At 40.6% G+C, this 11,623-nt stretch overlaps 1 protein-coding gene across 1 annotated transcript; it reads left to right on the plus strand.

Annotated features, from left to right (window-relative positions):
- Positions 1-365: 365 nt before the first annotated feature.
- LOC142178021 (uncharacterized) lies at positions 366-6,728 on the plus strand. The gene is made up of 7 exons (XM_075247338.1): positions 366-384; positions 492-1,097; positions 1,223-2,092; positions 2,208-2,409; positions 5,859-5,994; positions 6,243-6,342; positions 6,466-6,728. Exons 1-7 carry the CDS (start codon positions 366-368, stop codon positions 6,726-6,728), a joined length of 2,196 nt encoding a protein of 731 aa, XP_075103439.1.
- The last annotated feature ends 4,895 nt before the right edge of the window (positions 6,729-11,623 follow it).

Below are 11,623 nucleotides of genomic sequence, written 5' to 3' on the forward strand. Positions count from 1 at the left end.
TAATAGAGTTGTTACAAGTTAGTGAGGGATTAAGAGGTTAATTCCTAGGTTACAACAGTTTGTAATATGAAGTTTGCTCAGTAGTGAAGTTGAAATCCTACAAGGGTAGGTCGTAGTTTTTAATCCCGAGAGCTGGGAGTTTTTCACGTAAAACTCTACTGTGTCATTTACTTACTGTTCTGTGCGTGCATTCTGTGGAAACTGGTAGAGAACCTAGTTCTCTATATAGTTTGGTGGACCCTTAGTTTCTATCAATTGGTATCAGAGAAGGTTCTTTCTAGTAGGCTAACACCTAGAAAGGATCCTCATGGCTGCTCCACCAAACTTTGAAGAAGGTCAATCAACCTACAGACCAACACGATTTAATGGCCAATACTATGGATGGTGGAATACAAGGATGCATGATTTTATCATGGCTAAAGGCTAAAATATTTGGGATGTCATATGCGATGGTCCTTTTGTTCCTATGAAGACCATTGGAGAGCCATAAGGGTCAGTTCCCAAGACGAGGAATAAATACAACGATGCTGACAAAAAAGTGATAGAGAAGAACTTCCGAGCCAAAAAGATCCTCGTCTTTGGTATTGCACCAGACAAATACAACTGGTTTTCTGCCTACCAATCTTCCAAGGAGATTTGGGAAGCTCTCCAAACAGCATACGGAAGGACTACTCAAGTCAAACAGTCAAAGATTGATATTCTAACCAGTGAGTATGAGCTATTCAGGATGAAAGACGATGAGTCCATTCACGAAATGCACACTCGCTTCACTTTTATCATCAATGAGATCCATTCTCTAGGAGAAATCATTCCAAGAAAATCTCTTGTCAGAAAAATACTCAACGTATTACATGGATCCTGGGAAAGCAAAGTAAATGTTATCACAGAGGCAAAGGATCTACAGAAGCTGACCATTGATGAACTCATTGTCAATCTGAAAACTTATGAAATTAAGAAGAACAAGGATAATGAGAGAATAGATCCCAAAAGGGAGAATAACCTGGTCCTCAAGACATACAAAAATGACACAAGTGGTGAGGATGCTGATATGGCTTACTTGACAAAGAGATTTCAGAAAATGGTTCGCAGAAATGGAGGTATTCCAAAAAGGGGTAGCTCTAGCAAGCCAAGGGGATATGACCTATGTCATACGTGTGGGAAGCCAGGACATTTCATCAAGGGTTGCCCCTCCTCAAGCAATATCAGTACAAACATAACACAGACAAAGCAACTAAAAGGAACCCGGTTCCTAACAAACGATTCAAGAGAAAAGATGTCGCTCACAATGTTGTGAAGCAAGCTCTGGCTGCATGGGGAAACTTCTCCAGTGAATCTGGAGAGGATGATGAACAAAGTGATAGCTCCATGATGGCAGTAAAGAGTGAAGCAGTTAAATATGACTATATCTTTGCCCTGATGGTAAAATCGGACGATGATGAATATGAGGTAAACTTTCTGGACAGTCAAAGAAATTTGAAGTCCTACTCTCAGAAAAGACATATATCTTTGGCAAATATTGTAATTGATGCTTATCATAATCTTATAAAGGATAAAAATGCACTAATTGTGGAATTAGGAGAAGTTGAACATGAGAGAGATGACTTATTAGTAGTAGTCGTGGACCTAAAGGAAACAACTATGAAACTAAAAAGGGGAGGTAGGCATGAGATCAACCAAAAGGGAAAAGGAGTTGCAAGTGAGGCACACATTAAGCTTGAAAATGAACTCCAAACTGTGAAATCTATTATGTGTGTAGAACTTGAAAGAAATAGGCAACTTCAAGAAGACCTAGGCAGAGTTAAAAGTGACCTTGAAAAATCTCTAAAGTGGACCTGGTCCTCTAATGCAATTGCCGCCATGTATACAAGCAATGGTGGGAACAGGCAGGGAGTCGGATTCCAAAGGGAAAAAACTCCCTACAATCCACATAGCAAGTATGTTACTGTCCCTGATAACTGGTTTTGCACTCACTGTGGCAACACTGGTCACTTTAAAGAAAATTGTAAGGCTAGAATTCAGTCCCAACAGAAAAATAAGGTGTTTGTTGAAAAGGTAACTACTGCTAAGGAACCTGGTCCCTCAACTAAAAAATGTTTATTGCCTGCCTGGACAAGAAGAAGTCTGATTCACCCTTTTCCTCACTACAAGGGACCCAAACTTGTTTGGGTTCCTAAATCTAACCCTTGATTTTCTTATGCCGGGAGCAGTGAAAGAAAGCAGCCAAAAATGGTACATAGATAGTGGTTGCTCCAAATATATGACTGAAAGCACAAATAATTTCCTTTCACTCAAAGCCCTACAAGGAGTGTCCTTTGGAAATGGTAAAAAGGGATTCATTCTGGGAGTTGGAAGGATTGGGAAGTCTCTTGCTCACTCAATTGAAAATATGTACTATGTGAACAGATTGAAGTACAGACTACTGAGTGTTTCTGTAATGATCCGATCGGTCATTTTACATATTATAACCCTATTTCCCCACTTAGTGCTCAATTTATGTGTTACGGCTATTTTATGACGTGTCGGGGTAGTTGGTTCGGGTTCGGAAGGAATTCGAAGTGAAATGAGACACTTAGTCTCATAATTAAAAGTTTTAGTTAGAAAAGTTGACCGGATATGGACCTACGTGTAAAAGACCTCGGATGTGAATTTTTATGATTCCAATAGCTCCGTATGATGATTTTGGACTTAGGAGAGTGTCCGAAAAATTAATTGGAGGTCCATGGTAGAATTAGGCTTGAAATGCCGAAAGTTGAAATTTTGGAAAGTTTGACCGGGGGTAACTTTTTGATATCGAGGTCGGAATCCGATTCTGGAAATTGGGATAGGTCCGTAATGTGAAATGTGACTTTTGTGCAAAATTTGAATTCATTTCGGATTGATTTGATGTGTTTCAGCACAAGATACAGAATATGAAAGTTAAAAGTTCATAGATTTTGATTTAAGGTACGATTCAACGTTTTGATGTTATTTGATGTGATTTGAGACCTCGAGTAGGTCCGTGTTATGTTATGGAACGTGTTTGTATATTTGGTTGAGGTCCCGAGGGGATTGAGTGTATTTTTGGGTCATTGGTTGAGAGATTAATAAAGTTAAGAAATTTGGGAGTTTGTCCATGTTAATATCAGGTCAAGATGACCTCTTTTCAGTGTTTTTAGTGCGCGAACAGATCCGTAGCATGTTTTATGATTGAAATGCATATATGGTTTGTGTCCGGGAGGTTCCGGATGAGTTTTGAGCGAGTCCGGACATTTCGGCACTCTAATATTGTTCTGCCACTTTCGGAGATACGGACCGCGCATTTTTGGGCGCTGAGGGAAAGGAGGGATGCGGACAGTGCATTTTTGGGCGCTGAGGCGAAGGTGGGACGCAAAATTTCGCGGCCGCGCTCAAAATTTCACGGAGCGCGCAATTCTGTCCTTGGCCGCGCTCCGGGAAGTTCTGCAGATCCGCTGGTCCGATTTCGAAAGCCTATATCTTTTGATCTACAAGGACTTTTGAGATGATTTAAAAACGAAAGTTGTAGCCCCTCATGTCTAGTTTCCAGAAAAGTAAAGAAGTCATCATTTGGATATCTTTAGAGAATATTATGGCTAAAATACTAAAGCCTGGCAGTACAGCCCCAAGAATTTCGCGGACCGCACCATTTTTTCACGACAGCGAAACCTGGGGCGTGGCCGCGCGTGGAATTTCGTGGACCGCGCATGGTGAGTTCAGATAATGGGCTATATAATCGAGGTTTAGGTTATTATTTTATTTTTTGACTTTGAGAGCTCGGTTGGAGATGATTTTTCGTGGTGGGGTTTTCAAGAAATTCATCAGGATAAGTGATTTTAACTCAGATTTGGTTAATATACATGAATACATCAATGCTTTCATCACCTGATTAGTACTTTGAGAGGGAAATTTGGGGGAAATTGTAGAAATTTCATAAAATGAATTTTTGGGAGTTGAACACCGATCCGTAGTCGGATTTGAGTGAAATTAGTATGGTTAAACTCGTAATTGAATGGGTTGTCGGATTTTGTAACTTTTGTCGAGTTCCGAGACGTGGGCCCCACAGGCAATTTTTGAGCTAAATTTCGGATTTTTATGAAAAATTAGCATTTTCTTATGGAATTAATTCTAATGAATTTTATTGACCGAAATGAATTAAGTGTGACTAGATTCGAGGCATTTAGAGGCCGATTTGTGAGGCAAGGGCATAGCAGAATAAAGAATTTCACACTCTGAGGTAAGTAACAGTTTTAAATCTAGTCCTGAGAGTATGAAACCCCGGAATTGGTATCATGTGATTACTTTGGAGGTGACGCACATGCCAGGTGACGGGCGTGTGTGCGTGCACCGAGGGAATTGTGACTTGATTCGTCCCGTGAGACCTTAAAGTTGAATAACTTGTTGTTAGCTATGTGCTCTCTATGTGTTCTGAAAATTTGACTAGAAAACATGTTTAGACTATATATTGGTAATGTTGGTAATGTTGGGACCCACAGAGGTTGCGTACTTGTCGAATTACCTGCTAAATGCTATATGTACTCAGTCTCGATTTTTACTTCCACATTTTATCTCAGTCTCTATTGTTCATTATTGATGCATCATATCATTGTTGTTTGGGCTGATTTTCATGATTTCTGAGAGCCCGAGAGACTGGAGAGATTTATGACTGAGCAAGGCCGAGGGCCTGATTGTGAGATTATTATACTATAGCACGTGAGTTGGTCGTGCATCACGTGAGTTGGCCGTGCAGATCCTTATATTATACTATAGCACGTGAGTTGGCCGTGTGGGTCCTTATATTATACTATAACACGTGAGTTGGTCGTGCGGATCCTTATATTATACTATAGCACATGAGTTGGCCGTGCAACACGTGAGTCAGCCGTGCGAATCCAGATATCTATATTATGGCACGTGAGTTGTCCGTGCAGCACGTGAGTTGTCCGTGCAGATTATAGCGCTTGGGCTGTAGGAACCCCTCCGGAGTCTGTACACCCCCAGTGAGCGCGTGTACCCATTGATTGTGAGTGTTGAGGGCTGAGAGTCGAGTGATGAGTTTAGTGACTGTTACTTGAGAGGTTGACTTGCTTTGCATTTGTTGTTGCACTTGGTTGCTATCTGTCATTATTGTAAAATCTCTGAAAGATTTTATATTCGGATTAAATGAACTTGAACTGTTTAAAATTGATTTGACTTAAACTGCCGGATTTGAAAGCATGTCTATTCTTTGCTGGAATTACTGAAAGTGAACTATAACTGTGTAGCTCTTCATTATCTTCAGTTCCTTAGTTATTATTGTTACTTGCTGAGTTGGTTGTACTCATACTATACCCTGCACTTCGTGTGTAGATTCAGGTGTTCCCGGACATAGAGGGTGTTGATCCTTACACGCGGTTGATTTTCAGGAGATTTTGAGGTAGCTGCCGTGTTTCGCAAACCTTGTCTCTCATTCTTTATTTTCTTGTTTACTGTATTTGGTCTCAGACTATTATAGACCATATTTTTCAGACTTGTATTCATATTAGATGCTCATGTAGTTAGTGACACCAAGTTTAGGGAAGTGTTCGTATCAGTATTTTTGGGATTATGTATTGTATTTAAAATATTATATTTTCAGACTTAAAAAAGAATTTGTGGTTCATTGAGATTTTGGGCTTGCCTAGTATTGAGATATGCATCATCACGACGGGTGGGTTTTGGGTCGTGATAGTTTCCTAAATCTGTGACAAGGGAAACAAAATGGAATTTGTGTAAAAAATATGCACGGTCACAAATCTTGTGACTGGTGAGGTGGTTCTTGTGGCTAAAAGATACAAAAACATTTATGTTGCTGATTTTGAGTCCTTGCAAAATGGGGATCTCAGTTGTTTGAGCGATGTTGATGATGATGCTGAACTGTGGCACAAAAGATTGGGTCATGCAAGTTTTACGTTGCTCAACAAATTGGTCAAGAAGGACCTGGTGTGTGGCCTACCCAAGTCAAGCTTGAAGGATCACAAGGTGTGTGATGCATGTATAAAAGAAAAACAAGTCAGATCATCCTTCAAATCCAAAAGGAAGTTAGTACCTCAAGGCTGCTTGATCTCCTTCATATATATCTGTGTGGACCTATGGGGGTGCCAAATAGAGGAGGAAAAAAGTACATTTTTGTTATAGTGGACGATTATTCCAGATTCACATGGACAATGTTTCTTAGAAATAAGGATGAAACCTTTCAAGTATTTGCTACATTTGTGAAAAAGATCCAGGTGAAGATGAGCCATAATGTAGTATGTATAAGGTCTGATCACGACACAGAATTTGACAATGCCAAATTTGACGAATTCTGTGCTGAAAATGGCATTACTCGTAATTTTTCAGCTCCAAGAACACCTCAACAAAATGGTGTTGTGGAGAAAAAAAATAGGACTCTTGAAGACATGGCAAGAACAATGTTGATTGACAGTGGCATTGCAAAAACATTCTGGGCAGAAGCAATCAACACTACATGCTACTTGGTGAATAAGTGCATGATCAGGTCTCTACTTAACAAAACCCCGTATAAACTATTGAACGGGAGGAAACCCAAGGTGACACATTTAAGGACATTTGGCTGCAAATATTTTGATCTCAACAATGGCAAGGAAGCACTTGAAGAATTCGGTGCCAAAAGTGATGAAGGAATCTTTCTGGGCTATTCATCACAAAGCAAAGCTTACAAAGTGTACAATAAGAGAACTCAATGTGTTGAGTAAAGCATACATGCGATCTTTGGAAAAGATTCACATGATAAGTTGATCAAGACGGAGAACAATCAGTTGTTCCTGGTGAAGTCATAGACATGGCAAATGGTAAGCCTGACCTGATGAGTCAAGTCAAGGAATCAAATGATGATGGTGTATATGTATATCCAACTGATGCGTAAGAAGTTGGTTCCGCAATCACAACAACTGAACTTGAGAACAGAGTTGTTGATGTTGTCCAAAGAACCCCACATACTGAGCTGAGAAGCGGAACCAAGGATCACGTTCAGAAATACCTAGACCCACTCAAAATGAGATTTAGGTGTCTAACTGGAAGCACAAAAGTTCACACCCTCTTGAAAATGTGATCTATCCTCTTAACTCAGGGATTCAAACGAGGTCAAAGTCAAGAAATGCGCTTGCCTTCTCATCCTTTCTTTCTCAAATTGAGCCCAAAAATATCAAGGAAGCATTGAAAGATGATGACTGGATTACGGCGATGCAAAAAGACCTCCATCAATTTGAGAGGAACAATACATGGCACCTGGATCCTCGACCTAGTGATAGAACTGTTATAGGAACCAAATGGGTATTCAAAAACAAGCTTGATGAGGTTAGGAACACAACAAGGAACAAGGCAAGGCTGGTAGTTCAAGGGTACAATCAAGAAGAAGTGATTGACTATGATGAAACTTTTGCCCAGTTGCTCGAATGGAGGCCATCAGAACCCTTATTGCATTTGCTTCTCATATGGAATTTAAATTGTTCTAAATGGATGTCAAAAGTGCGTTACTGAATGGCTTTCTAAAAGAAGAAGTCTTCGTCAAGAAACCTCTTGACTTCGAATGTCATGAGCATCCTGAGCATGTGTTTTAAATTAGACAAGGACTTATATGGGATGAAGCAAGCTCCTCGCACATGGTATGAAATGCTGTCCAAATTTCTCCTAGAAAATGGTTTTACAAGAGGAAAAATTGGCAACATCTCATTTCTGAAAAAACGGGGGAGGAATCTGTGCAAGTTTATGTTGACGACATCATCTTAGGTACAACAAATGATTCTGTGTGTGAGGAGTTTGCAAAGCTCATGGGAAGTGAGTTTAAAATGAGCATGATGTGGGAATTGAATTTCTTCTTAGGCCTGCAAGTCAAGCAAACTCCTAAGGGCATAATGATAAGTCAGCAGAAGTACATCAAAGAGCTTCTGAAGAGATTTGAAATGGAAAGCTCAAAACTCATTGACACTCCTATTGCCACTGCCACTCGACTGGATATGGATGAACATGGTTCCCCTGTGAACAAGACCATATACAGAGGTATCATTGGGTCACTCTTGTATCTCACAGCAAGCAGACCAGATATTGTTTTTAGTGTGGGACTATGTGCCAGGTTTTAATCAAATCCAAAGGAATCTCATCTGAAGGCTGCCAAGAGAATCGTGAGGTATCTAAAGGGAACGCAAGACCTAGTTCTCTACTACCCCTCAGGAGACAACTTCGACTTGATCGGGTATGCTGATACTGATTATACTGGTTATCTAGTGGACAGGAAAAGCACTTCCGGCATGGCACACTTTCTGGGTTTGTGTCTAATTTCATGGGGTACAAGAAAATAAAATTCAATGGCTCTTTCAAGTGTATAAGCTGAATATGTGGCGGTTGCCTCTTGCTGTGCTCAACTGCTGTGGATCAAGCAACAACTAGAAGATTTTGGTGTGTTTCTGATTGTGTGCCGTTACCATGTGACAACACCAGTGCTATCAATATGGAAAAGAACCTAGTTCAACATAAGATAAGAAATCACATTGATGTGTGACATCATTTTCTTAGAGACAATAATGAAAAAGGGCTTATCTGCAAGAAGTTCTGTAACACAAAAGATCAAACCGCACACATCTACACAAAAGCACTAAGCAGAGAGCACTTTGAAAAGAATCATTTTGCACTAGGGTTGATAAAATCAAGCTGAGTACCTGGTCCCTCGATGATTGGCTATGAAAGAAATATACAGGTGAAATTTCTAAAAAGTGTTTTCTGACAAGGTCTAACTCATTTCTATACTGTTACAGGTAGACATGCATGACGATTACAGAGCAATTAAGGAGCTAATGTATTTCATCTTTGCAAAAGGATGAGGATCATATTTACAAAATCTATCAAGGAATCTAGTTCCTGTGACACAAGTTAGTAGTTCCTTTTGTACTCTCACGCACAACTTTTTAAACGACTAAAAATGGTGCCGTGTCATTAAATTGTTAGCTTCTTTTTTGGGTAACCCAAGCATCCTACCCATTACAAAACGACCTGTCTACCCAAAAAATCAATACTCATTCCCAACCGACCCCTCACCCTCTTTTAATAAATCAAACTCGGTCACTCTCACAATTGTTCACATCAAAAGCTAAAATTTCCCTTTTTCTCCCAACAACCAAACACTCTCTTCTTTCATAAACTCTTATTACACCCTATAATGTCTGAGAATATCGAAGCCTCAAATGTCCCCAGTATCCTCCCCACTGTATCTTCATCTCTTGAAGTACCAGTGACAGAGTCTACGCACTTTACGCCACCCAATCCAAACCCTAAGCAAGATTCCCAACCACCCACTGCCTCTTCTCCACCCCAATCAAGTTCTGATTCTCATCGAAGTTGAAAAACTTCAAATCCCAAGAGGTTTGTGGCTATGATCTCTCCATCTGCCTCACCAGAAAAAATGGTTGAGGGGGAAAACGTAGAGGGAGAAGAATATCATGAAGTTTCCAGTTTGCGTTTAGAAGAGTGTTCTGAGGCACAACAAAGTGTGGTTATCACAATGACTACCCCAAGTCTCAATTTGAATGTTGCATATCTGACATGTAATAATTTTTTTGTGCCTTCCGAGTTTCCTTTGGTGTTAGAAGAATAAGAGGCCATAGAAAGTATGTTGTCAATAACTGCTGAGAGGTGTATGGATAGTTTCTATGAAGGTGTGTCTGAAACCAATAGGTCTCAGGGGGAAGGTTAGAGTCTACAAGAAAAGGGTAGGGAATTGATGCCTATCAAAAATTTGGCACCTGAAAGTACTATTTGGGAACCACTCGAGGGATCTGATCCTTCCGCCCATGAGGAGCCCTCTCCTCCTACTTGGGATGAAACCCTCATGTTCATCAAAAAAACAAACCCAGGTCAGTACTGATCTCGCTCCCTCTCCTCATTTCTATGCTGAACCATTGGCCATTGTTACTCCGAGATGAGACCTCTGTCTGAGGAGGAGAATGAGGGTAGTGAAGAAGACTATGATAATGTTGCTCTTTCAAGCTTTATTAGTGCTAGGAGTAGCAGTGCAACTCCCAAAACACCCACTCCTAAAAGTCTTACTACTAGGCTGTAACAGAAGGAGGCTCTTGAGTCAGCTCTGAAGAAAAATAAGAAATAAAAGAATAGTAGAAGGTTGGTGAAGGGTGGAAAGTTAGTACATGAAGAGGGTGGTGCCTACAGCTCTTATTGTGGACATTGATGATGAAGTGGATGAGGAACCCAGTCCCTTAATCCAAATCCTCCAAGAAACCTGCGGTTCAAAATTCTGGAAAAGAGTCATCTGTGAAAGTGATGGAAGTTAGTAATGTTGAAATGGGCGAGTTTGGAGAAAAAGTGGATGAGGGGTCTGGTAAGAACGTGTCTGAGAAATCTATGTCTGAGAAGCCTACAGAGTAAGCTAAAAGTGTGAGAAAATCAGTAAAACGGAAGGGTAGTGCCAATGAGGGACCTGGTTCCTTAAAAAAGGACCAAGGTGAGGGTGGCTAAGAATGAAGGAAGGGAAAACCTGAGAAATCAGAAAGTGTTGTGGGGCAGAACATTTGCCCCTGATATTCTCGCCATGGCAGGAATTCGCCAACAATTTACTTATAATTTCTACTTAACTTAGTTAGAAGCATTGTGTAGGAAACCCTTGTAAAATCATAAACCATACGTTTGTGTCTTGGCTAGAGTTAGTCAAGTTGTAAGCTTTGTAATAAAGTTATTACAAAGGGACTTGTAATAGAGTTGTACAAGTTAGTGAGGGATTAAGAAGTTAATTCCTAGGTTACAACAGTTTGTAATCTGAAGTTTGCTTAGTAGTGAAGTTGAAATCCTATAAGGATAGGTCGTGGTTTTTAATCCCGTGAGCTGGGAGTTTTCCACGTAAAACTCTATTGTGTTATTTACATACTGGTGTGTGCGTGTGTTCTGTGGAAACTGGTAGAGAACGTGGTTCTCTATATAGTTTGATGGACTCTTAGTGTCTGGTTGTCCAGGATCTTCTTTAATATTTCCTCCACTGAGAGGAACCTGTGGTGCTGTTACTGTAGAAGACTGTGCTGCAACAACACTGGATATGTCAGGTAGCTTTGAAGTAGTGGTCTGCATCCAGTTTTTGAGACTTGCCAATGTCTGGGAGACTCACAGAGCAGCGAGTGGATATGTGGATGAGGCAGGCACTGGTACTGATGATGATGGTCTAGAAGATGAGGGTGGTGGCATGGAAGCTGTCTCGGTGGAAGGACCGGCCGCTGTGGAAAGCATGGGAGCTGCAGATGGCTCAGCAGTAGAATCTGTAACCACCAATGATGGCTCATCAGACTGGCCAACGGTGGCAGTTGCTTTACCCTTGAACTTTGGGTTTCCCGGACCTTGCAAGAAGTACCATGAAAAAGGCTTCTTGGCCCGCACTTTTGTATCAAAACTCCTCGGCTCCACCTTTGCAAAGAGGCGGATCCAGGATTTAGGGATTACGGGTGCCGACCTAATCGATGTGATCAACTCGAGCATCGATTCGGGACTTCGGGGTATATAGACAAATAGATCAAACGAAAGAAAATATAATAACTATAACTAATTGACGCAAAGCATAAAACTTCTAACAATATTTTTAGTATCATATACAATCTAT

This window comes from Nicotiana tabacum, chromosome 24 (genome assembly GCF_000715075.1).
Source record: "Nicotiana tabacum cultivar K326 chromosome 24, ASM71507v2, whole genome shotgun sequence".
NCBI classification, from domain to species: Eukaryota; Viridiplantae; Streptophyta; class Magnoliopsida; order Solanales; family Solanaceae; genus Nicotiana; species Nicotiana tabacum.

Coding starts and splice junctions, on each gene's coding strand:
- LOC142178021 (XM_075247338.1), top strand. Junction 5,995..6,242: donor CAAGCTTGAAGGATCACAAG/GTGTGTGATGCA, acceptor AAAAAGATCCAG/GTGAAGATGAGCCATAATGT. Junction 6,343..6,465: donor TGCTGAAAATGGCATTACTC/GTAATTTTTCAG, acceptor CATTCTGGGCAG/AAGCAATCAACACTACATGC.